The sequence below is a fragment of the Venturia canescens genome, chromosome 1 (assembly GCF_019457755.1).
Source record: "Venturia canescens isolate UGA chromosome 1, ASM1945775v1, whole genome shotgun sequence".
NCBI classification, from domain to species: domain Eukaryota; kingdom Metazoa; phylum Arthropoda; class Insecta; order Hymenoptera; family Ichneumonidae; genus Venturia; species Venturia canescens.
The window spans coordinates 18,829,746-18,856,717 of NC_057421.1; the positions used below are offsets into that span (position 1 = coordinate 18,829,746).

The window sequence follows — 26,972 nt, forward strand, 5'->3', positions numbered from 1 at the left end:
AGGAGAAAATCTTTAAACTTGTTAATAGCTTTTATCCAAATCTTGAACTAAGAGCTCGTACAATAACGTGCCGTTATAAATGAATTTATCTACTTTTGATACAGATATATGTACAGCCAAGGTGTGCGAGTGAGGTACGGCGTTACTTGGATTAACCAAGAAACTTGCTTTCCACATCTCGTATTTTCTTGAGCCCATTATTCTACGTATTAAACGACTCGTATAATTATATGAGAGAGATGGAAAGATGGAAAGAGCAAAGTGACAGTGAACCATGGCCTGCGAAACCGTATGAAAATTATGCACCTCGAGAGGAAAGTGAAGGGAAAACCGCAAGAGGGCGTTGTTTGCACGGGCGAACGGGGATGTTCATATATTCGTACGGACGAAGAATTTCACAAGGAATTCGATCCAATTAGTAAAATAATGAGACACGTCTCGAAAAACGTTGCGCGTTCAATCAATGATGCAAGAACACAACGAGGCTGTCGGTGAATCGAATCTCCGAGCCATCACGTCGTTTTAATTAATGTCCATTCCACAAGTGAAAAGTCACTTCGTTATTTTCAAGAATAAAAAAACTTTCAATAATGAAGAAAAGCAAAAAATCTTCACTCGATTGCTCACGGCACTGAAAACCAATTGTGTTTCGTGCTCGTCTGGTACAACCGTTTTACTAGATCGAACGAAAACATAGTCCAAATTCGTGACTCAATTATTTGGCATGGAATTTCACATTTATATTGAAAACCATGTATCAAGTGGAGACCGACTCGAGGCAGCCCACAGGCGCAATTAAAATTATGATTTTCTACGCGAACGCGTACTATCTGTGTACCTGCGAATGTTATTTATATCCGTGTCTGCTCGCGCCGGTGCAAATGCTTTCACAAAATGGGACAAATGCGACTGTGTTTTTAAAGCTCGCATGTATCGTCGGACTTGTGGGACAAACGCATTCTCGCGTTTTCAGCTAATTAAATTTATCGCTATTCCGCGTGCCAGACCGTCACTCTGCGACTGATATACTTGTATGGACTTTAGGATACAATACTTCATACGTATTTCTATGTATAAAGAGTAAATTCAGTCGCGTACTGCGAGATTGAAAGCCAAACGTGTACACCGAAGGTAATCGAGTGCCGGTGAACCAGAGGCTTCCCCTGTACATATAGCTTTTGTTGACTGCATCGAAATGCAAGGCTCTCTCTCTCGCTCCCTCGCCAGAGTTCCTACCCGACCGAACGTTGAATGCGTGCAACTAGACCAATTACCGCGGCCACTCACGAACTCAATCGGCTGTTGACGTATTCACAGCTATCAAAAAAGAGCCGGTTTACAAGTTGTACTGTCTGTCAGCTGTGCCGATTTCATTTTTGTCAATTCCCAGTCGTTTTTGCCTCCGTGGGCCTCGTTCCAAAATGGAGTAATTCGAAGATCGTACAGACGAGCGCGTCAGGTTCAGGCTCGTTTAACTGGTCAGCGTCAAAGGTAACGGTGAGCGGGGTTCAATCGGTTTGATCGATGAAGAAAAAACTGTCGAAATTAGGTCAATTCGAAATCATTCGGATAACCTTCGACCGAGAGTCTCGATATATTTTCTTCGTTTTTCCAGAATATTTGTTATAAAATAACGTCCTTCGCCACGTACACGTTCTGCTATTAAAATAATGAACAAGTTTGTGAAAACAGCGCAATAGCTTGCCCTTGACAGTGAAAGGGTCGAAAGGTTAATGCAGACATCTCTGTCGTATATTTTTTTCAGAATTGGATACACCGTAGACAATTGTTGTGCCTCTACCTGAGTTGAATTTATTTACCGCACACAAACATATGTCACACAAAGTTACACAACCACGCAGGTAATACGTGCACGAGAAGCTAGCTCGGATAGATCGCGGCCCAAGACGAGAAGCTATCGTATACCTTCGTTGGCAGCATCCTGGTACGAACAGGAGAGTCACGTTCACCATCATCTTAGCCTTGTATCAACTCGCCACCGCCACCACCACCGCCATCAGTATTATAGCGATCGCACCAACGGTCCGAGCCGCAAGACGACTTTGCGACCCGTTTCGAAGAACGCGCGGCTTATATTGCCTTGCACAATCGGCCAAATACGGTGTACTCGAACGATGTACGACTCTGATTATACACGAAGTAACAACTCGATGTTAAACTCCACGTGGTGCCTTTATTTACTGTAGCATATAATGTACATGTACTTGTTGTACATATAACTTACATACATATTTACTGCGCGTATATAGATATAAAAATGCATACGTCCAGCTGACTCGGAGATAGCATGCACCGCATAACTTGGAACTCGCGAGTGTTGTACGTCCCATGAGAGGGAGAGAGAGAAAGAGAGAGTCTCGAATACAAACATGGGCGATCATCCGGAAAGGAAAAAAAGCAGCTCCTTTGAGAATTTTATATAAGCTTGATGACATCGGCGATGTATGGCAAACGCGCCGGAAAAGGCCTTTGCAGGCCTTCGTGTACGTACGGCCTCTTTGTACGTGTTGTAAACTATGCACCACACCGCTTCAAGGTTGGACTATAACGATTTATATAACTCGGTTGAGTCCTCGATGGTACTGCGCGTCGCTGTAAGATGAGTTCTACTACGTTGTAGATTCATTAACGTTATCGCCTCTCGATGGATGATCATCGTGTGCCATAATAGACGATTTAATAGAATTAGTACACTGGTCCATCTATATATTTGGTAGGGAGTCGTTAAAGGAAAGCTCTTAGCGTTGAATCGATGGGAACAATCCGATCTATTGGATGAATCGATAAAACTCTTCTCGGTCCAAATCCTCTTTGATTTCTGCTGCGAATTCTATTATCGAAGATAATTGATCGAGAATCCTTGAATAAGTACTCGAACCATCCGTCTCCCTCGAATCTATACGTACAACGGCCCTGTGACAACTATACCTCGTTCTATACTTTCAGTCTAGTTTTTTCATTGGCTTCGTTCGCCTACGTCGACGACGAAAGAGTCCTCTCCATTTAAATTGAAGCATTTTACTCCGCGATGTAAATTCCTTCGAGTTCTGACTCCGAAAGATATTACGGGGTGGGCGCATCCACGGAATAATAGAACGAATGCAAGATTCTCAAGTTGAATTAAACGAGAATTTTCGAGACCATTGTTCAACGGTGAATCGCTCCTTCGAGCCCCAAGAATTTGCTAAATTATTTTTCTTTTTCAATGGAATTCAACGACTCTTGGTCTTCGAACATGTGTACCATGAGGTTTTCGAATAGCTCGGAACAGCGTGTAAAACCACTATCGCGAATTATTCCCCGTGCAATCATCGAACCTATTTAATCGCAGATTTTGGAATATCGGACAATTGACCTATTCCGTATGATCGGTACGCCCCACTTTTAAGCTGTTCGTTGAGGAAACTTTCGTATCCCCGTAATTAGTTTTTGCACCCATTGTGATTGGGTACCTCAAGACCGAAAAGAATCTCCATAATGATTCGAGTGAGTTTTTAAGTATCAAAACCTTTTTGAATTCTAGTAAATCGCGTTACATAAAGAACGTTTTCATTGGAACCAATCGTTAGTACGTTTCTTAACAATCTTCAGATAAAAGGATCGCAAATATTTTCCCACGCACTGCTTTTCTGAATCAATTCGTTCCATGTACGTTTCATTACATGCTCCTCGCCATGCACCGAGCGTGTGAAATCCATTTTTTCTTTTACAATTTTTTGTAGTTTTCCCAGTAATTTGTTTGCGTTTGAATGTCAGACACCTTAAATTGAGGGAGTGAGAGTGCGATACCGCATGCAATTAAATATCCAAGTGTGCCTGTTTCGTATATAAATCCATGTTTCGTATCCACGGGTGGACGAGAGTTTGAAACCCAATATATGAGTGCTTATGTGACGTTGAATTCGCGAGTTTCGAGAATATATTTCTCGCGGGCGGCACCTCGTTAAAGTCATTAGGGAAATCAACGGAATGCTCGCGGCAGTCGGTTCATTCGTTACGTGGTGAGCTTACGCATACCAGTTTCAGGTTTACTGTGTACTGTCGAATCCGAGAACATTTTATTTGCTCTAGGGAACTCTCGCAACAGCAAACTCATACACCAACATTCACCGGTGTCTGTACGTTCCCCCTTAATATATACATATATCTGTGTATGTTTTCGTCCATACTGAAAACCAAAAGTACACAACCGTATATGGGTGCATGTATATAGAAAATGCAGCACGTGTGTATACGTAGCATCCGAAGTAAACTAGTAAACTCACTCGTCGTTGGTGGATAAAGTTGAACTGGTTCGCGGGCAATACCACAAGGTATTTCGTACCGCAATATCCCAATTACTAAAAGCCCAAGTCTAATTAATCGCTGTTCTCAATCCTCGCGATCCTCCTCGTTTCCATTTTTTTCTTCTCTTCTTCTCGTTTCGTGTCCAGCGTCAACGCACTCGAATATAATTCTCATTTGCTTGAAAATTACTTTTCGCTTGAAAACACGAATAATTTACAGATTTAGAAGAAATTCCGAATCGACGAACTGGATATATCTTCACCTCGTTGATTTCCGGTGAGATACCGGATCGGTGACTCAATTGTGTGCTCGCGGAGATAAAAAGAAGCACGCGAGATCTGCCGTGTTATGAAATACTCCGAGCAAATAAAACAAGTCATTTTTCTGTGATTTTATTGTCACGTGAATAAAGATAAAAAGACTTTTCACTGGTCCTTGAATTCGAATATTTTTCTGCATCATAGAATACAATAATGAAATATCAATTATCCTAGTAACAACATATCATTTTGCTTTGATACTAAAAATGGGAATTAAAGCAAAATTATTCACAAAACAAGTGCCACATCGATCTCCAGTTTCTGGTACTATTTGCCAAAGTTTAACACTTGTTCGGTCGCCTGTTCGACAAGCTGATAAATTGTTTCTCGTGAGCCTTCTCGGAGCTCGCGATTTCGTTTCGTGATACGATGCTGATAAGATTATCACCAATAAAAAGCGTTATCTCCGTCCATTATTCATCCAGCGAACATTTACCCGATTATGGGAGTGAGTACTTACGAAAAACTCTTTTTTCGATCAGTTATCAAATCTTGTACTTACGATATACATTATACAACAATGACAAGCGGGTGTGGTTTACATAAAATCGAATACTGCATTAAGCTCGCCCCAACCTCGACTCCGAATCATGTCAAACTCTCGTAAGGGAGACGCAGCAAGAGACACGCAGATATGTAGAGACCGACATGCACCAAAACGTTTCCCGAAACATTCGGTGCTCCTAACGATGTCGGAGCGAGAGAGGGCGAGATTACGAACGGATATAGAAGAGGGCACACATACTATCCGTTCGCTATCTACATCAGCCCGCCTCTCATTAGCGGAACTGGTTTATCGTCGCACTCCTCCTTCTCTCTCTCTCTCTCTCTCTCTCTCTCTCTCTCTCTCGTAGATTCTCTTCAGGCTCGTGGAATCAGCCTCGTATAATTTTCCGCCTCTCTGGCCCAGGAGATCCTCTGTTGCATTCCTGCACTTCCTCAAACCACTAACGCTCAGGATTCCCTCGGGGGACTATGGATGTTACGTATATCTTCGACACGTATTTCGGCGTGTTTCTCCACCTCCTAACTTTATTAACGATATTTATCGGCTGTGCATTTGCAGAAATGGTATCTCATCTATTAGGAATAGATTAAGCTTCTCACACTATGCTTTTATACCTGTTGTAAAGCTAGCTTTATCGCTGAAAATTTATGAATTATGTCGAGTATTTATTTTCAGGAATAACATATTCTACGCATCTTTCCTTCGATAAATCTTCCAATTAAAACAAGACACTGTGTTTCTCGATCCTGATAAGCCCAAATCTGTAATTTTTTTCATAAAAAATAAGGTAATAACCGCAGATGACCGTTCGAATGGGAGGTCAGCCGTTTGTTATTCCATTGATCCAAATAAGAAGGCTCGATGAGGCTTGCGATGATTTAGCATCGGGGCGCTGCTAAAGGGGCCCCGTAGCGATGATGTGCACGATATCGCCAGGGCTAATCAGTACTCTGGGCTCGGAGAGTGTATTATTATCGGATCTTCCGTCACGCTTTCATTCGATCCTGGTAGTATTATTCATTGAGCAACTATTGCTTTGTTGGCTCTGTTCGATCATCTCTTGAAGAAAAATTGAGCAAACCTCGTTTCATACCCCACGACTTTTGTCGAAGACTCGCGGACTCGTGTTGCCCCGCAGGGTGATAAAAGCGCAACTCGATTTCTCAATTCCCAAGAGCTAAATAAACCGAGTTTGCACAGACGTTGGAGAAAATCATCGTCCATTTCTGTGCTACCCATTTCGTATCCATAAAAGACACTCGCAGGGGGAAGTCCTTATGTTCATTCAACTAAGAAAAGTATAAACAACCGTTTTGGTCACAGAGTTACACGTTTCATAGCAATCGGTTGAGAAATAAAATGAAAAAGTCTTGACGCATCTGTAAAAACGGTAAATAAAGTAGTCCTCGTTTTTTTCAATGTTTGCAGGCAGAATGCAGACTCAAGAATCGCGAAGAGTACGAGAAACGAGGTGATGAGAAGCTTTAATGGAGGCCGAGGAAGCTGCAGAGCCTCCCCCCTGCGGGGCTCCGATCAACGTTCTCAAAACGCTACAATTTACGCAGATATATCCTCGATGATGCACCTGCTGCCGTCTCTCTAGCCCATTGCAATAAGCGCAACGTCTACGGGCATCCGTCACGCTTGTGATTCGCTACGATTCAACGAGCTCCGAACGAAACGAATTTTATGGAAGAACAAAACGAACTGAGAGCTACTTTGACTCTCCAACATATACGACGAGTCCTCTCGACGGACATTCAACGTCACGGTTATTCGATAAATGAAACTTGTCGAGACATTGCATTACTGTAAAATATCGAACTATTTAACGATAAGTAGAAAATCAACATTTTATTGATAATCTCAATTCAACGAATTTGGTCGGGAGAAATAGTAAAATATATTGACCAAAGTAAAGCGTCGTAATTAATTTACGTTTAGAATTTGAGATTGCTAAAGTCGCTGTCGAACGTCAAAATGGCTGCTCCGGTGATAGAAAAGAAACGTTTTTTCTGTCGAGAATGGGCTCTGATGAAGCTTTCGCATTGCCTGGAACAGAGGCCAGCTTCGAAGACATGCGGTGCCCTGATCGTCGGTGGTCCAGGAAGCGGTAAAACAGCACTGTGCGCGGAGCTCGCATGGCCATCTACCGGTGCTTCGTCGAGGCACCAAAGATCGTTGAACAGAAGATTGTTGGCAAGGCACTTTTGTCAGGCTCGAAGCGAGGCTTCATTATCACCAGCTCAATTCGTCAGATCGCTCGTAGCGCAATTATTGCAGGCGAGTGCAGACGGTATTCACCTGTCGTCGCCAACATCACCGACCGCTAGTACTACTTCTGGGCCGACGACGTCGAAAGAGGCGGTGGCCGAATCGTATGCTGAAAAATTACGAACCGATCCTGAAATTCAGGCGGCCTTGCAACCCGAAGTTTTAGATCGTGATCCCGACGATGCGTTGAAGAAAGCTCTCTTGTTCCCACTGTTGGAAGTCGAGCCGCCGAAAAATTGTCTCTTTCTCCTCGTTGACTCAATCGACGAGGGACAATTTCTCAATCCACCGCAGACGGGCACCAGAGACTCCCGACGTGAAAATGACAACGTCAGCCGTACAATTGCCGAGTTGCTAGCCAATCATCACCATTTGTTCCCCCAATGGCTGCTGCTCGTTTGCACTGCGAGAAGACAGAGCAAAACTATATCACGAATGTTTACGGGCTTTCGAAAGATATCGTTGGACGATTTACGAAAGAGTCAAGTCGTTCGGGATGTCCAACAGTATATATTAGCCAGGCTTGATCAAGAAGATGCTTTGAGGCAGCATATATCGAGGGATACCGCTGAGATGCTCAATCAGTTGCACATCAAAAGCAACGGTTGTTTCCTCTATCTCGAGAAAGTTTTGGACGGGGTGGCTGAGAACTTTATCGTGTTGCGTGAGATACGCGAAATACCAGGAACTCTAAATGGCCTTTATCTATGGTTATGTCAGAGGCTATTCAGCAGAAAACAATTCGCCAAAGTACAACCACTGTTAAACGTTATACTAGCCGCTAAATTGCCAATAACACAAGAGATACTGTACAAGTGCGTTAGAACGGCCAGTCCTACGATTACGATGGAAGATTTCAATCGACGTTTGCATCTCCTCCGGAGAGTCATATCCGTCTCCCGAGCCGGAGCCCTCATGCTCTTTCATCATAGTTTTGCCGAATGGCTTCTCGACGTTAAACACTGCACGCAGAAGTATCTGTGCTCAGCGACCGAGGGACACGCTATGCTCGCGACATATTACACAATATGTGGACCCGAGCTTAATCCTGATGAAATCTGCGTCCTTGGACAACATCTTCAACGAGCCATGACGAGCCCCTTGGCCACTGGCTGCAACTTCGATTCTCATACATTACAGCTCTTGTGGATGATCGGATGCAGAGCTCCCGTCGACGAATGTTATTTAGATAGTTCTGAGTGTATACTCTGGCCTCGACAAGACACTAAACTACTTAGACTACTCGTTGATGCTGGAGCCAAACCTTCTGAAAAGATTATCGAGGATGAGATCAACAAGGATCCTATTTCTTCTAGTCAGGTCAGTCTTCCCTTTGATCCTCGAGGAACACCGACACGACCTCAAATATTTTTCAAATACTTCTTTATTCAAGAACTCTACACGAAGAAAAACAGTCACGTGGCGAAAACTTTTTTACGGAATTTCAAAACTTTTCCAACTTCTCCAACGTTACAAACTTCAGCGTCGTCCCGGCCGGTGCTCATAATGTTTTGTTTTGTGAAAAAATATATTTATGTCGTCAAGTTTGCGGTTAAAAAACGTACTGTTATCAGTGTTTGCTCTTAATTCCTGTCAAAGCTGACACTATAGAATGAACGTACTTAACTGATGATTGTTTTCGACAGTAAAAAAGAAAACGTATAGAGTAGTATAATCGGATCCCAACTCATCCAGTCGATCACTCATTGAGAAGCCATCAAGCATAATATTTCATATTGCCAAAATAGGTGTCGCAGGATGTGAGCCCAATGGACGAATCGCCCGGTGAACCACTGACTGAGTTGTTGGGAGAAAGCGGTGATATAAACCAAGCAGATTCTTGTGGTCGAACTGTACTTCATACTTTGGCAGCTGATGGTAATGCATCCTTGCTGGAATTAGCACTTGCTGCATGTCCTCAGGTGAGTGTAAATTCTGCGCCTGAAGCTCTTCTCGCAGTGTACTTTTAAGTAGCGAAACTTCACGCTCCATAGAAAATGTAATGGGGAAAAAAAAAAAAAAAAAAAATGAAAACGGGAAAATATTGCTAGCGAACGTTGTCATTAGAAGTGTCAATGTTGTTAAATCCTGATGAAAAATGTTGCAGGCGAAACTTGAGGCGACTGATCGTCACGGTCAAACACCCTTGAATCTGGCTGCGAGACACGGCTACACGGATGTTGTTAGAGTTTTATTAGCTGCTGGAGCAAGCGCCGATCACGCCGATTGCGATGGTTGGACAGCACTTAGAGCAGCTGCCTGGGGCGGACATACCCAGGTACATTCACAGCCAACTCTCTCTTCACGAAACCACGAAACTGTTAGAAGTGCCTCGAAAGTTGTTAGTGTTGATTTGTTTTATTTTGTTTTATTTGTTGTGACTAATTCGCAATAAACACTTATCATTTTCTTCCTTCATTCTAACCCATCGAATCTAGCTCAAGTGATCGAGTCGAAACGGAACGTCGACAGTTGAATATCTCTAAAGTTTCGAAACACATAATTTTGAGATTCAGATCTGATTTGTGGATATTAAACTGGACATTTTTCTGATTAAATTGGAATTTTGATTTTCCCTGAACTGTTCCGGTTTGACTCGTACGACGAAGAGCTTAAATTTGATTATCACTGAGCTAAAACTCAAGGAAAAGGTTTGAGCATGTTTAAAAGGGTCTAACTTGCACGATGCTTAAAACAAAGTGCAATCAAGTCCTTGAACAGGAGTTGAAAATCCTCCTACGGTTTTACTGTTGCCCCCGTCCCCAGGTCGTTGAACAGCTTCTCGAGCACGGAGCTATGGTCGATTGCGCGGATTGGGATCAAAGAACTGCTCTGAGGGCAGCAGCATGGGGTGGCCACGAGGATATCGTCAAGGCGTTATTACAACACGGAGCTGACGTCAATAGGACTGATGATGAGGGCAGAACTGCCTTAATAGCAGCGGCTTACATGGGGCATAGTGAAATTGTTGAACACCTGCTTGACTTTGGGGCAACTATTGATCACGCTGACAGTGACGGTCGTACCGCTCTGAGTGTTGCTGCATTGTGCGTCCCAGCAAATCATGGCTACGCAAAGGTATTTTCTTGGATTGCCTTTTGCTCGCTTTTCGCTTCAGTTTTATTCATACTCATATTCATTATTTTGCCTTTCAATTGTTTGTCACTAATTTCCTATGGCCTTAAACTATTTTTTTTTGTATATATAACAATTACATCGATCATAATTGGAGAAAAACGAAATTAATCTAACTGCTCAGCTATTCGACAAGAAACTCGACGCTTAATAATTCAATGACTTCAGCATTCGGTGCGTTTTCATGATTCAAATGTTTTCGATGAAAATTCCCAAGTTATTTAACGTTTAACTCATTCTTCATCGATCAATTAATCATTCAATGCCCCTCAGGTCGTAACAATTCTACTGGAAAGAGGAGCAGCTGTTGATCATCAGGACAAAGATGGAATGACCCCACTTTTGGTAGCAGCGTTTGAAGGTCACCGAGACGTTTGCGAACTGTTGCTTGAGTACGAGGCTGATGTGGATCATTGTGATGCCACGGGACGGACCCCCTTATGGGCTGCAGCAAGCATGGGCCATGGATCGGTTGTCGCACTACTGCTCTTCTGGGGTTGTTATGTCGACAGCATAGACAACGAAGGAAGAACTGTTTTGAGCGTAGCCGCTGCCCAAGGAGGTACAGATGTCGTCAAACAACTTCTTGACAGAGGTGAGAACGTCTAAACTTTGTCTTTGGGGAGTAAAAATAATTTATCAGTGGGGCCTCTTGAAAATGGAAAAGTTTTATTCCATAGGGACGACTTTTTTCAATATTACATTCGTCAAAAGTCAGTAGCTTTCAGAAATAATGAAATATTGTTCATTATTCGTCACAGGTCTTGATGAACAGCATCGTGATAATTCAGGCTGGACGCCCCTCCATTATGCTGCGTTTGAAGGTCACATCGATGTTTGCGAAGCACTCCTCGAAGCTGGAGCAAAAGTGGACGAGGCCGACAACGATGGAAAAGGTGCTCTCATGCTCGCTGCTCAAGAAGGTCATGTGTCGCTTGTTGAAAGGCTGCTCGACCAGCACGCAGCACCCATTGACCAACATGCTCACGATGGAAAAACTGCTCTAAGGTGAAAATCAAGCCTGTCATTAGAGAATTTAATTCATTCATCGTATCGATTATCCTTCGAAAATTTCTATCATTCTTTGGGACTCTTTATAATAACATCCATGATTTTTGTTTTCTAATTCAATAGGCTGGCTGCGTTGGAAGGCCATTACGATACCGTCAAAATTTTGATTTCGCACAACGCCGACGTGAATGCTAAAGATGCCGATGGTAGAAGTACACTTTACATATTAGCTTTGGAAAATCGACTGGCCATGGCAAGATTTTTGTTGGAACACGCTCGTGCCGACGTGGAAAGCAGAGACTCCGAGGTGAGTTCACATTGATTTTCTACCAATGTTCATTATCTAATGTAAAATAAATATGAGGATTAAAATTTCCATAAAATAACTAGATTACTGAACATCGTTTTCGCTCTCTCATTTTCCCAGGGTAGAACTCCACTTCACGTGAGCGCGTGGCAAGGACACGTCGAGATGGTAGCTCTTCTTTTGACCGACGGAAATGCCAGTGTCAATGCTTGTGACAACGAAAACAGAACGCCACTCCACTCAGCAGCGTGGCAAGGACACGCTGCTATAGTGAGATTGCTTCTGGAACATGGAGCAACTCCTGATCATACCTGCAATCAGGGCGCAACGGCTCTCGGTAAAAATATATTTTTTCTCTTTCGGAGACACCTTGCCACACCGAGCCAAAAGAGACCTTTACGAAATGAACGTTACAAACGATCGATCGTTTCTCATGAAAATTTTGTATCATGATTCGAGCAGGTATAGCAGCTCAAGAAGGTCACGAGCACTGTGTCAGAGCGTTATTAAATCATGGAGCTGATCCAAACCATTCGGATCATTGTGGCAGGAACGCGATAAAAGTTGCTGCGAAAAGTGGCCATGACACCGTCGTGCGGTTGCTGGAGGAACACTCGGCCAATCAGAGGAGTTTGAGGCCCGGTATGAACGGGGGTGAGTCATCAACTCAATTTATCAACCCTCAATACTCACCGATCCAGAACAATATCTAATGATATTGAAATACGCGCTTTACGAATTCAGGTGGTAGTAGCAGCGCGACTTCTGTGACATCGAATTCAACGGCTGAAACAAAGCCATCTTCAGCCATTCTCAATCCACTTTCAACCCAGTACAGTCCAGCCGAATCACCTGATTCAACGAAACGCCGAAGCTGCGTATCATTGGGTAACAATTCAAGCAACAGCAAATCCAGCAGCAATCTCACTGGCAGTACAAAGAGCGATCAAGGAAAATTCGGACAAAATCCGATGGTGAATCAAGTTATTAAAGTGAGTCAAGAAGTTACGTTGCAAATATCGGATTGCAACCTGCAATTCGAGTAATTAGCTTCACAATTGAATCTACTAAAATTAGCAATTCTAGTGAATTTTAAAGCAGTCTTTTCGACTGGTTCAGTCAAATTGGCCATTTATATTCATTGAGTTTCTTAGAAATATCTCGTATCCGTGATTTGTCATGAGAACGTTAATTCTGCCTTGTGATGCTAATCATATTTGTTTATATTCAAAGGCACCATTATCGTTCACGCAACAATTACAACAGTGCTCAAGAGGAGCGAAAAGTCGACCCCTCAGTAAACTATTGTCACCGTTGAAAAGCGAACCGCAAAGTCCGATATACGCATCACCGCCTCATTCACCGTTGAGTGACAGTCTCATTCCTTACTCACCGACTAACACGAGTCCACCAAGTGCACAGACTGCTGCCAGCGTGATACAGAGTCAACTTGGAGTTTCTCTCCTAACCGGAAATCAGAGCATACAGTACAAGCCACAGAGCGGTGGTTTCAACAATCCCGCAGTGATATACGAACCTATTGATATCAAAACCGAACTTATCGACGGGAGTAAAGATGTACCAAAACCTTTTGAGCTTACCAACGAAATGCTCGGCTTGAAAATCTCTAGCAAAGACAAAAAAAATGGGCTCGATGATAAAAGGAACTCCGCTGATACGCATTTTACGAGAGACACGCATATGAGAATAATATTGGGAAATAGCGGTGCAGGCGTTGGTCGAAATGTCAAACACACGGAGCACAGTAGCAGGTACATTTCTTATGGTTATAACAAAAATTTGTTCACCACACAAATGCATGAAACTTCAGAACTATTGACTATAATTTTTTTATTTTATTTCAGCGCCAGTAATGCTAAGCCGAAACGTAATGGTTTGGTTTCAAATCCAGCCATGAGACTCGTAGCTGGAGTAAGAAACGGTTTTGAGAATGCAACAAATAGAAACAAGCCCATAACAACGAGGGTCAATGGATTTCAGTGGAAGGCCGAAACTCGAAAAGAAACACCTTTGTAGGAGCAGGTATATCGAGTCAAATATATTTTGAAAAATCAAAATCGTATTGAAATTCTGTAACCACTGTTAAACAAATGATTCATAAATATTCATTCATTTAGGGAGGTTGATCAGAAATTATAATATCTACTGCATGAAATTCGCCAATAAATATACGATAAGCCTGTTTAGAATGAAAATAAATTAATCTCGGTTTTTCTCTATTCGCAGGTAGAAAAATTTGCGACAACTCGTAAATACATTCAGACTCACTGTAGGAGGTGGAAAAATTTACTCAGTGGAAAAACGAAAGTCAATAAATCGTTTTTTTCTCCTTTAATTTGAGCATAATCAAACGAGACTCAATTGAAGAAGAATTTGTTTTTTTTTTCTAAGTATAGAAAAATCAACAGAAAACCCAAAAGTACTACGAAAAAATCGTGATCACTTTCAAAATAAACGAAACTACATAACACGTAATACCAAATATTAAACTGCATAGAGATGTATGTAGACGCATATAGAGACGTAATATTACGGATTACAAGTTTGTATAAATGTAACGTTAATAAAATTCATTATCGATCTCACTAATACTACATCAATATATCGATGAACGAACTATCGGAATCTCGAGATTTCATTTCTATCTGTTTTTTTTTTCTTTTTTTATTCTCTCTTTCCTTTTTGATGTTTTAAAAGAAATGAGAAACATAAAGCATTGAGATTTTCGTCAGAAGACTGGATGCATACGAAGCGACTTTGTGATGTTTAAGAAAAATTGAATAATGTTATAAGCAGATGTAAAAATATTGTAAAAAAAAAAAAAATATTCACATACGTATGTAGTTGATGATCAAACTATGAATGCTACTTCCGGCACTATAAACACGTCTGGAGAACCTGAATGGTGTTACGAACGCCCATTCCAACTGTTCAAGGCATCACTCTGGTCCAGCTATGAAATGTAACATCGAGGGGATTTTTTAAATAAAAATCAAGTGAGGGCCTTTATGTTATTAATACAGAAAAAAGAGATTCATTGGAAGAAAGTAAAAAACTGTAAACCTTATTCTCTATCTCAAAACCATCGAAATTTACAAAACTTATATCAACAATGACTAGTAATTTGATCATCCTCTGTATGTATATGAATATACATATAAATACGTATGTATGTCAGTCGAGTAAATGAGAGCCTCGATACGAGGAAAGCCTGATTATGCTAAATATACGTAACATTATGGCCTGAAAGTGGAGAGCCTTTGTAAATACACCATTTATGTATTGAGCATGACCATATTTATTATTATATTGTAGTAGACAAAAAGAAATAAATGAACAACAATTATTGACACGGTTGACGAATTATTCCTTCTTCCCTGTTTTGATGATCGTATCTGAGTTTGTAAATAGAACAGATCATAAGTTCCAAATCTTGATCCGCTGAAGAATTAAAAAACGAAGATTAATGTAACATGCCGCACAGAGGGGTCGAATTCTGAGCCTCAAGTCACAAAAAAAAATGAGAATTGATACCTTTCAAGCCAATATATTGAAACTAAATTATTTTACCAAATTTTACGTTCACTCGGAAGAGAGACGTGTTACAGGGTTGATAAAGGAACGTTTCAGAACATTATGGGACTCTGGAAGAAATCACCCAAATCCATCAGCACCAAAACCCCTTATCTTTGATGGGGACCAAGAGCCCTCCTCCACCACTCTAATCACAGAACGAAAGCATTCAGTGGTCGTGAAGACAACTTGACATTTCTCTTCATTCCTATAGAAATTCTTCATTGATTAGTAAATTTTTGGATAAATCTTTCATTTGTTTCTTTATGGATGTTTCGCCTTGGAAAGACGATTTGTCACCGCAACAACTATTTGGATGCCTGTGAATGGACTCGTTTCAACGTTTTCTCAAAGGATTGATGCTATTTTTTCCCCCCAATAAATCACCGCATGCAACAACACGAGCTAATGAGTTCTGAAAAAATGTTGCTAGGATTCGTATCGACTATCACGTCCCTGGCTAGAAACAGTTTGAGTGTTTTGAGGTCACGGAGCATCCTGTAGAAACTGTTTTATCCATGCAGAGTATTACCTACTATGGATATTAACATTAATGATCGGTGGTTGGTTGAGCAGTAAATTTTGCAAGATATTTTCAAAGTTTTCGTTCTCGTCGGTTCGTTATTCAGCTGCAAAGTTTCAATTTTTAAAAACAGAGAATTACCTTACTCGAAGATACAATTTCCATGTTATGAATTCAGTGAAATTGAACATAAAATCGTAGGGCATATTGATGATCATTTCTAACTTTTTTCTAAAGAAATAATTAACAGAACTGTACATTCGATGCAATTTCGTAAATCACGCTCTCATGTCAACGTACTGCTAAAGTTTTTTGTAAAAAAAAATTCTAAGCAATTAGAGATGAATCGAACCAACACACAAAAAAAGACAAATCTTCTAGATCCTCGGCAATCAATGAAGCAGCCTGATGATGTCAGAATTGCATGTTCGAGAGTGATATAAATGAATTCGCTGCTGGCTTCGGTCACTGACCACGCATAACATATACACCGGGTGGTCCGGAAAGGACGGAATTGTGTCACAAGCATGTCGAAAGCATCATTCACTTCCGTATGATTGTAAAAGGGATTATAGATTAACGATCTGTACTATGAAAGAGGAAATTTGTTTTTTCCTGATAATTGGATCTGAGTCCGTTAGATTTATTTTCATAAATTCATTCACATTTTTACCTGCTCTCTGGTCTGAACTAAAAACCAAATTCCCATAGCTTCGATTCGGGTGATTTTTTAAGGCTATTGTATACAATAGCCTCGTGGATATATAAATCAACGAACAAACCAGAAAATTGCAACGAATCCTTCACTCTTCTGAAAATTACAAGTCAATCAAATTCGGAGCTCCCCAGATAACTCAGTTATTTCGAAATAAATATTGAACGTAATTCCCTCAACGTACGGAGTCAATTTTCATAATAATCCCACATTTCCCCATGAAGCTATTCCTTATTTTTTATAAAGTTTTGAGGCTTTTTCGAACGAGGATCACTTCTGATTCTGCAACATGAAGGTTTCCAATCTCAATTTGTACATACATAATTATTGTAACAATCCAAAAATATTTGGAATAATCGAAAATGTCAAATTTTTCGAATCAGTATTTTGCACTTAAACTTTGGGATACAATCAATCAAATTCGACGTCACTGACACAACCACGTGTTATCTGAATCAGAGCCGACGGATTACAAACGCGGAATTATCATTAAAGACACATGTGCTGCTCAAACATATGATGGGACGCGATCCCTGTGAGTTGCATCGCCAAAAGTAATCATGCAGCTTTCTGTGTGTCCGTAAGAAAGCGAGAGGGGTGGAGATGTCGAATAGAAAAAGAAGAGATCGCTGGTGACGCAAATCATGAAAGTGCTGTAAGTGTTTCAGTACGTCGGTAACACTCGTACGCAAGGCAATGTTCGTTTAGTCTTGCCTCGCATCTCCAATAATCGTGAGATCGTTGGCTCGATCTGAATCGAAAATTCATCTTCACTGTCATCAATTAATCCGTATCACATTTCGACAAGCACGACGTGGAAGAATAATCCGAAAAAAAACGATGATTTGAGAATAACCGCGCGAAGTAGCATGCGATTTGACGACACAAAACGATCATGGAAAACGAGACGCCTCGTCGTCCGCATTACGAAAAAATGTATATTATTACAAGTCCTCGTTATGGCAATAGTTTACTTGCAAATGCGCGGTGTCGAAGCGGAGTTCACGAACCTGGGTAAGTTTATTTTTACTTTAGCAGAAATTTATAAAAGATTTTTTTTTCTTATTTAAAAGTTTCATGTAAAAAAATAAAAAAGATTTTTTTTTGTTATTTAAAAGTTTCATGTAAAAAAAAACTTCAATACACTTGAACGCATCTCATTAAATGAAATATCACTGTCGTCATTATAAATTTCCATGCGTTTGCTGTACTCTTTACCGAGATTTTGTCCCGTTGGCAATTATAGGCAGCAAGAACCAAATAGTGAATATGAACGATAGACACGAATTGAACTAATTTTAAAGATCAAGTGAAGTAAAATTAATGGATTTTCCATAATCAGGTTGGCCAAAAATAGCAATAATTTTTTTTAAGTTTCATCAACAGTAAAATATTTAGAATCAAATTTAAATGAAGCGGCTGGATTCTTTGCTATGCATCTTACGAGTTCACAGATTAACGCAAATCGTAATAATAATCCAACTCACTTTCACTAACACATTTCACTTTTTCCTTTCATCAGTAATTTGACTGTTTGCTTTTACAAAAAGAGCAATGGTTTTTCCATCATTGACACTGATGAGAGGCGTAAATTCGTAAAACGCAGAAACGATCATTGATGACCATTTATAGATATTCTTTCAATCCCACTGTAACATTGTGTGAAACGTATCGTAAATAAATGTGAATCTGTGAAAAACCTATGTCGATATGATTGCTCTAGAATTTCAATACATCTTTCAGCAGCCACACGTAAGAGAGTGGCTTTAAGTGAGCTCCATTGTATTAATTGAGTGGCGTGTCTACACGGGGCAATGTGAATATAATGCAAAAGTTTAAACATGCATACATATAAATTGATATATTTATATACACATAAAGCCCGGATGAGAAGTTCGTACTTACTTGAAACTGGTTCAAGCGTTTATTAAAACGAAGCGGGTAATGTACCGTGAGGTCTGCGAGGTTAGTAGGCTTATTGATCATACCGTGGACTCAGCATCGCGACATCGAGCTTCTGTCGTCACCACACTTCCACCCTTAATTAGTCACATACAATAATCGTATTTAAACTCCTCGCACATGATGCCATTCTTCCTGGTAAATGGCATGCGTGATGTACTTTTATGAAGTGCACGCATGTTATCTGGCACGAGAAAGCGCCATCGCGTACAAGGAGCTTCGGCTAATGAGCTCAAATGTGAGACGAGTGGATTGGAATAAAGTTACATGGGCGAGTTTAGCTAAAGTTATAGAGCGCCGGTTGCATATTTTTATTGGTTCAATAGTTGATCAATGATTCATTGAAGGCCCTATGAAAGCAGTCTCCGAGTAGTCTGGCTTCAACTGATCGGAGCCTCACGTGACCTCGAATGTAATTATTGACAGATTTTATCAACAGATTTGCTTTGACTTCGATAATCATTGTGCCTAAAGTCTCATTATAGTACTTTTCGGTGGGTGATAGCGAGGTAATTTTCTTCGTGGTGTTCAATTTTTAAAATGGTAGCTGATCGATGGATGCTTTTGTGTGAAAGGTCAAGGAATTGTCGATCTGCTGGAAAGCACAGGAATGCACGAGGAGCCAACTGGAGTCACCCCGAAAAAGAGTCGTTGTGGATACAATGGAACAACTGCTTATGAGATTGGTGAAGCTGCATTACTTACGGCAAACACGATAACGCTCTTTCCTCATGGTTTTCCACAAGATTTCTCCATCCTCATAGTGGCGAAGCCGAAACTCGGTGAGAGTTCGTTGGTTCATGACTTGGTTCAGTTATCGACCAACGATCTTTATTTTTCTAATTATCTCTTTGTTTATTTTTGAATTTTGACTCATTGGAAAAATCATTAGATTCTCCTGCATCAACATTGTTCACTGTATACAGTGACAACGGTGAAGAACAATTGGTAGTTTCACTGGGAAACGATGTTACACTTTTGTATAACACGGTGCTCGATGAAATTCTCAATCCAATTTCATTTGGTATCAACGTTGCTGACGGCAACTGGCATAGATTGGGATTCAGCTTGAAAGGCGATGCTGTGACCCTTATCACTGATCAAGAAACACAAATTACACGTGAACTCCGAAGGGATACAACAACAACGATAACTACTAGTGGAATTATAATAATTGGGCAACAACTTGTCGATGGATATTTGTACATGGTTTGTGGAATGTTTAAATGAGAGTGCATTGACTGACATGCAGTTTTGTAATAAATCTATTTGCTGCAATCTTTTTGATTTGAATACAGCTGCAATGCATCGATAAAGTGTGTTCATTACTCGTAGCTGGAACTCAAATTATTTCAATATTTCTTCGATTTTTAACGCAGGGTGAAATTGAGATGCTCAAGATTGCGCCGACCCCCGATTCTGCGTATGAAATTACGACTGTTTTCGCTCCCGATTGTGAATCAAGGTACCGATGGTGATCTAATTTTTATAGTATCGTATCGTCGTACATTTGGGGATAAAGTCGATGTCACGAATCGATGAAGAACCGATGGGAGAAATATGCGTTGTTTTTTAACTCTACAGATCAGGGAGATTCAACGTTTCCGCGGCGACGTTTTCGACTATTCATATTCCGCCCGGTGAAGAGTCGCTGGAGTACGAGCGGCGTTCACGGCAAAGGTATGGTTCGTCGATACGAAATTTGACTGGCAGCTTTGATGATCGAGTTTCGCGAAACGCTACGAGAGTTTCGTTTGACGCTGATTATGACGACGAAGATGAACTTACCGAAGGTCCTACGGCGGAAGATGACGATGACGAAGAATATGCTACCGGTGAACCAAACATTGAGACCAATCCACTTCCGACCGCTTCACATGCCTTTTCTGCGATACGAGGCGTAATTCGATTTTTTTAACGAATCGCTAAAATTCTCTACACAAAAATTGTAAGTCTAATGCCTGTTGAATTTTTAGAGTTTTATTCACTCGGGAGCAGCGTCACTTCCGGATTATTCTACGATCACATCGTACGAGGGGGAAGAGCAGGATGGTAAATTACCGACGGACTCGCCTTCGATCTCGAGTAGTGAGGGATCGTACTATACGAATTATGGGTACTACAATGTCCGTGGTCCGTCAGGACCTCGAGGCTTTCCTGGGCCTCCTGGAGTCCCCGGAGTTCAAGGCCAAAAGGGAGAACCAGGTCGTGATGGACTCGGAGGAACGGAGGGTGCTCCAGGACCACCGGGCCACGTGTTTATGATTCCATTGAACCAGCAGGGCAACGAAAAAGGACCGGACGCGCAGGCAGATATGCTTAGACAATTGTTGTCGCAACACATGCTGGCAATGCGAGGTATAGAAGGACCGATGGGACTCACCGGTGTTTCCGGACCGGACGGTCCACCGGGACCACAGGGACAAAAAGGCGACCCTGGTGACATTGGAGAACCTGGGCCTCGAGGGGAAGCAGGTACAGTGTCTGAGAAATCCTTAAATATCGATCATTCAGTCACTGAAAATGCAAAAAAAACGGAATATGATTTACCTCTGATGGACCAGGGTAGCTTTCTACGAGGTAGATAATAAAATCACTGATTCCTCTTAATCATGTTTGTATCATCGAAGGTCCAATAGGAAATCCTGGGCGTGAAGGAAAACGAGGTAGACCTGGGAGAGACGGTGATCGAGGGGTTACTGGACAACGCGGTGTAAAGGGTGAACAGGGACTGCCAGGGTTGCCTGGTTTACCGGGTGATAAAGGTGAAAGAGGATCTACTGGTGCCGTTGGAGAGCAAGGATTACCAGGTAAAACTACTTACATTTGGTTTTTCTAAGGAATATTTTCCCGCTTTAACGTAAATCTCAGTATAAATACATGAATAACGTACAGCGAAACGTGTATCGCTCTCATAATTTCGTTGATAACGTTTAAGGTCACGAAGGCTTACAAGGTGATGATGGTCCACCCGGATTAGTCGGTTTGCCAGGAGAAATGGTGAGGATTAATCATAATTCAACCATGTTTAGATGGTTTAATGGTCATTTTGTTGTTATATTCAGGGGCCAAGAGGCTTTGTGGGTCCACGAGGATTTCCTGGTTTACCTGGCAATCCTGGAATTCCAGGAAGTGAAGGACCACCTGGCCCGAAAGGCAGTACTGGATCACTGGGACCACCGGGACAAGCCGGACAAAATGGCCCTACAGGACCTGTTGGGCCTCCTGGTCCTCAAGGGCCTTTAGGACCAACTGGCTTAGTTGTAAGTACGCCGGCACCATGATGAATGTGCAAATGTTCTTGTAATTACAATCCTTTTCTTTCCTCCAGGGGCCTCAAGGCAAACCTGGTATTCCAGGTCTCCCTGGAGCAGATGGGTCTCCAGGACATCCAGGGAATCCTGGTGGCCCAGGAATGAAGGGTGATCAAGGTCTGCAGGGGCCTCAGGGTGCGATAGGCTTTCCTGGAGTTCGTGGAATGAAAGGGGATGAAGGTAAACGCGGCGCAGCCGGAGATCGCGGTGATAAGGGTGAACCAGGCTCGGAAGGTGATAAGGGAGATATGGGGGCCAAAGGGGAAGTAGGACCTCCCGGACCCCAAGGTATTCCTGGTCTGGAAGGACTCGAAGGCATGAAAGGAATGGAAGGCCCACGTGGTGAAACTGGGTCAACTGGTCCACCTGGTGAGAAAGGAAAAATTGGGATTCCTGGCTTCCCTGGATACCCGGGCAACATTGGAGACAAGGGTGACAAAGGACAAACCGGTCGGCAAGGATCAGTGGGTGATAAAGGAGAAAGAGTAAGGGTTTCTGTAAATTTATAAAAACATCATAAAAAGGATCGCTTTCCTTCTGTATTCATGGCTTTTTTGGTTTTTCAAACATTTGATTTTTAATCGGTGCTAGAAAGACTATAGTAATGTAAGTTATTACAACCTGGACGCTGTTTTTTTTTTTTTTTTTGACAGGGGCATGCGGGATCACCTGGAGAACGCGGAGAAGTCGGTCCACGGGTAATTTTTATTTACTGTTAATAATTTTGTTGGATTTAAAATTTTGAGCGAATATTGAATTGACCACTTTTAAAGGGATTTAGAGGAGCCCGAGGTAGAAGAGGATCTGAAGGAACGCCTGGGCCAAAAGGTGATACTGGCCAACCAGGAAGCCCAGGACCCCAAGGCGAACAGGGATTACCGGGGATAGAAGGACCGCGGGGATTCGCCGGTCCTCCAGGTCCAGCTGGGCTCGATGGGAAAGATGGAATTGCTGGGCCTCCTGGTGAGCGTGGTCCTGTAGGGGAATCCGGTCCTCCCGGGCCATCTGGCATACCTGGAGTCGTAGGTTGGCGATATTCTTTTTACTGTATGAGCTTGTAACTCTACATTATTCGTATCAAAAATTCACGTCGAAGAACCGATGCTCCGAATTGCACATGCTCAGCAATATTCTCATAATAGAATTATTTCAGGTCCTCCTGGACCGGCCGGTGAGGCTGGACAGCCGGGAGAAGGCGGTCAACCGGGAAGCCAAGGCGCACCTGGTGAGCCCGGACCTCCCGGCGACAAGGGCAGTGAGGGACCACACGGGCCGCCAGGACCGCCCGGGAAAGATGGACCCCCAGGTACCGGTGGTCTACCTGGGTTTCCTGGAGATAGAGGACTTGATGGAGCGACTGGGATGCCAGGGTTGAAAGGGGAAATGGGAATCCCGGGTCCTCCGGGTCCAACAGGCGACAAAGGTGCTCAAGGGGAGCCGGGAAAAGACGGCACGATCGGTCCAGAAGGACGTTCAGGGCCGAACGGTCCTCCCGGTCCTGTCGGACCGAAAGGCGAGATGGTAAGGTTTCTCAGTTATCATTTTTGTAGAAGACCTTTCTCCTGAGGGGATTCTTCGTTGCAGGGTGAACCTGGTAATGCTGGACCTATAGGGAGAGATGGCTTACCCGGACAGCGTGGTTTACCAGGAGCACCAGGACCTATAGGTGTGCCTGGTGAAGACGGTGATAAAGGTGAACTTGGTTTACCAGGGGAAAAAGGTTTAAAAGGGTCACGAGGTGAAATTGTGAGTATGACAAAACATCTTACTAATGACTTTTTATGTCTAATCATATCTTGATCTCAATTGGACAATTATTTTCTAATGATTAACAGGGTCCACCAGGCCCGCCTGGGTCGCAAGGGGTGAGAGGTGAACCAGGTCTGACAGGTCAACCCGGTGAAAAGGGACCTCCGGGTGAAATTGGTAGGTAGAGATACATTCACGTGAACCGAAATAAAAGCACTACGAATGTTCGAGTTAACCTTCCTTGTCAGTATTTTCGTTCGCAGTAGTCCATTTTTGTGCAATTTCTTGTTTTTTATTCTTCACTAATCACTAGTTCCATCGATTTCCATATTTTACAGGCAGACGGGGCACTAAAGGAGAAGATGGACCAGTTGGCGTACCAGGCTCAGCAGGTCCTATAGGGCTGCAGGGATTGCCAGGTCCTCCAGGATTGAAAGGTGAAATGGGTGATACTGGAGCAGTGGGGCTTGCTGGACCACCAGGTTCACCTGGAGAGCAAGGTCCAAGGGGAATCAAGGGTGTCGAAGGAACTCAAGGACCTGTCGGGCCTGAAGGTCAAATGGGTGCCAAGGGAGATACTGGAAATCCGGGACCACCAGGAACGCCAGGCACTGAAGGAAAACCTGTACGAATGTTTTGCTAAATAAACTTTTACCGAGACATTTCAGTTAATAGCCTGTATTTTATTGTCAATGATGATCTATAAAAATTGAGCTATTATGGGATTCCATTATTAAATGGACAGGGAAATTTGGGTGCACCGGGACCGAAAGGAGAAGATGGTAAAACCGGTCCTGCTGGATCACCTGGTGAACGGGGAATCCCTGGCCCAGAAGGTCCGAAAGGGAACCTTGGTCCTCCAGGATTTCCCGGTCCACCCGGAGAAACTGGGCTTCCGGGTGGCAAAGGCGAGAGTGGCAAAGATGGCGACGATGGGCCTCCCGGTGAACCAGGACCTTCCGGTGAAATTGGACCACCTGGAAAAGAAGGCGCTGCCGGCACTCCGGGAAAACCTGTACGTAACAAATATTAATTACAGTGGTATCGATGAAAGAATCTTGATTCTAATTGTTGAACGCGAATTAAATGATTCATTTAATTGCTAGAAAATTCACCATCGTATTTTCGCTAGCAATCGAATTTTTTTAAAGTTGACTCTAAAGCTGTATTCTTGCGATTCGAAAGGGTACAGAAGGTCCAGCAGGCTTACAAGGCCATCCGGGTCTTCCCGGTGAACCAGGTGATCCTGGTTCACTTGGTCCTATTGGAAATCCGGGGCCTCCGGGAATACAAGGGCCGCCAGGTCCCAAGGGGTCGCAAGGACTGACTGGCCAGCCTGGTGTATCCGGAGAAAATGGCGCTCCAGGAATGCCTGGTAGCGAAGGTGCCCCTGGTGCAGTTGGTCCTGCTGGTCCAAAAGGACAGCGTGGCGACCGTGGACGCAGAGGAATGAAAGGTCATCGTGGTGACATCGGTCATGTTGGTATCAAGGGGGATCAAGGGGAAAAAGGTGAGAAAGGCATGAGAGGAGTTTTCGGACTGGAAGGGCCAAAAGGCAGCCCTGGCCCACATGGTCCTGAAGGAGTGAAGGGTAACGACGGACCTCCGGGCCTACCGGGAATGGAGGGACCACCAGGAATGAAGGGAATTATGGGAAATGACGGTATGAAGGGCGATGTGGGTCCACCGGGGCCACCAGGCCCTCCTGGTCCTCCGGCAGAGCAGCCAATGATTCCTCCAGAATTACTGTTTACCCATGAACAGTTGACCCGAAGGCGACGTAAAGTAGAAGAGGAGTGAGTAACGTTTTTTTTTCATTTTTTATGGATATCTGGAGTTCTTATTAAAAGAACTGTGCAATATTTTTGATATCAGTTTTACATCTTGCGTATCAAACTTTCCGAAATCAATTTGATAATTTTATTTGTATGTTGCAGAAGTTACGAAAATGAGAAAAGCGACGATTACGACGAAACATCAAAAATACCAGAAAACGATGACGAAGAGCTGGGTCCTAAATTCTTAGACATGTACAGCTCAATATACTCCATGAGACAAGATTTGGACCGGATGAAAAAGCCTATCGGTAGTCGAGAAAATCCAGGCAGAACGTGTAAAGATCTTCATTTTGGACATCCCCATTATCGTGACGGTGAGCAGTCATTTCCATCCGAGATTGCAGTACATTAGTCAGTCTCAAAATCCTTTTGTAATATTCATGTCTGGTTTTTAATGATAATTAGGATGGTATTGGATAGACCCAAATCTCGGGATGCCCGATGATGCTGTTTACGTTTACTGCAATATGACAGCGTCCGGAGAAACGTGTGTTTTTCCTGACATTCACAGTAGTCAAATGCCAAACATTCCATGGAAAAAGGAAAAAGGAAAAAACGAGTGGTATTCGAAACTCCGCGGTGGATTCCGGGTGAGTGTTGAATGATTAATACAAAAATGATAGAAGAATCATTTTTCCTCTTTTTTTTTTGTTTAGATCACCTATGAAACTATCGGCGTCGTACAAATGACTTTCTTGAGGCTTCTGAGCGAGGAAGGATATCAGAATTTCACCTACACCTGCACCAATAGCGCAGCATGGTCAGGCCCATCCGGTCACGATAAAAATGTATCGATGAAGTTGCTTGGGTTTAATGAGGCAGAATTTTCGTATAATCGAACACGTCCCCAAGTTTTGATCGATGGATGCAAGAGTCGAAAGGATAATAGTGAAACTGTCTTCCTCATTAAGACGAACAAGCTCCAACAATTGCCGCTCATTGATTTTTATCCAGTTGATTACGGGCTGCCTCATCAAGCATTCGGTTTTTCCACTGGTCCATTTTGTTTGAAATGACAAATCCAGGGATTTGAGAAAATTGTTTTTCGGAAAACTTGACCTACTCTAGCTAAGTCATGGAGTGATTGTTGCGCTTGAAATCGTTACCAATAATATGTGCCATGTATAGTCGTTAATCATATTAGTTTAGTTCCAGTCATCGATTTTTATGACATAACACTCAAAAAAATGTATTCATAAGTTATATCATTAAGACGTAAGAAGTGCAAAAATCTTGTGTATTATTCACACATTTTTAATAACGCAATGATAGGCTTCACTTTTCATTCAATATTGTTTTATTTATCCTAAACTTTTTTTGTACAGGCCACGAACAATTTTTTGTATATTTTTCATGTAAGCAGAATAAAAATTTTATGGAATTTTTTGGAGTATTTCCTCACATTGGCTCTACC

At 42.4% G+C, this 26,972-nt stretch overlaps 2 protein-coding genes across 6 annotated transcripts in view; both read left to right on the top strand.

The window, feature by feature from the left end:
• The window catches only part of LOC122410113 (ankyrin repeat domain-containing protein 50), a 94,863-nt gene extending 79,629 nt beyond the window's left edge, over positions 1 to 15,234 (top strand). For 2 of the 5 annotated variants that reach the window (XM_043418156.1, XM_043418165.1), the window contains 13 exons: positions 6,565 to 8,730; positions 9,159 to 9,332; positions 9,518 to 9,751; positions 10,177 to 10,488; positions 10,819 to 11,140; positions 11,307 to 11,553; positions 11,680 to 11,863; positions 11,984 to 12,200; positions 12,326 to 12,517; positions 12,608 to 12,855; positions 13,097 to 13,635; positions 13,729 to 13,906; positions 14,111 to 15,234. In XM_043418156.1, the coding sequence (XP_043274091.1) occupies positions 7,117 to 8,730; positions 9,159 to 9,332; positions 9,518 to 9,751; positions 10,177 to 10,488; positions 10,819 to 11,140; positions 11,307 to 11,553; positions 11,680 to 11,863; positions 11,984 to 12,200; positions 12,326 to 12,517; positions 12,608 to 12,855; positions 13,097 to 13,635; positions 13,729 to 13,900 (4,455 nt within the window). In that variant the 5' untranslated portion in view covers positions 6,565 to 7,116 and the 3' untranslated portion in view covers positions 13,901 to 13,906; positions 14,111 to 15,234. The remainder of the gene's footprint in view (positions 1 to 6,564; positions 8,731 to 9,158; positions 9,333 to 9,517; positions 9,752 to 10,176; positions 10,489 to 10,818; positions 11,141 to 11,306; positions 11,554 to 11,679; positions 11,864 to 11,983; positions 12,201 to 12,325; positions 12,518 to 12,607; positions 12,856 to 13,096; positions 13,636 to 13,728; positions 13,907 to 14,110) is intronic. The other 3 variants (XM_043418173.1, XM_043418184.1, XM_043418193.1) reach the window with 3 other exon arrangements.
• Positions 15,235 to 17,378: 2,144 nt separating this feature from the next.
• Positions 17,379 to 26,951, top strand: LOC122415237 (collagen alpha-1(XI) chain-like). Its single transcript, XM_043427225.1, has 21 exons — positions 17,379 to 17,709; positions 19,233 to 19,439; positions 19,550 to 19,866; positions 20,037 to 20,122; positions 20,242 to 20,557; positions 20,634 to 21,132; positions 21,288 to 21,467; positions 21,596 to 21,657; positions 21,723 to 21,920; positions 21,989 to 22,456; positions 22,625 to 22,669; positions 22,745 to 22,997; positions 23,125 to 23,492; positions 23,556 to 23,717; positions 23,807 to 23,897; positions 24,059 to 24,345; positions 24,466 to 24,735; positions 24,906 to 25,516; positions 25,658 to 25,872; positions 25,964 to 26,148; positions 26,215 to 26,951. Exons 1-21 carry the CDS (start codon positions 17,565 to 17,567, stop codon positions 26,572 to 26,574), a joined length of 5,325 nt encoding a protein of 1,774 aa, XP_043283160.1. The 5' UTR covers positions 17,379 to 17,564; the 3' UTR covers positions 26,575 to 26,951.
• Positions 26,952 to 26,972: the final 21 nt, after the last annotated feature.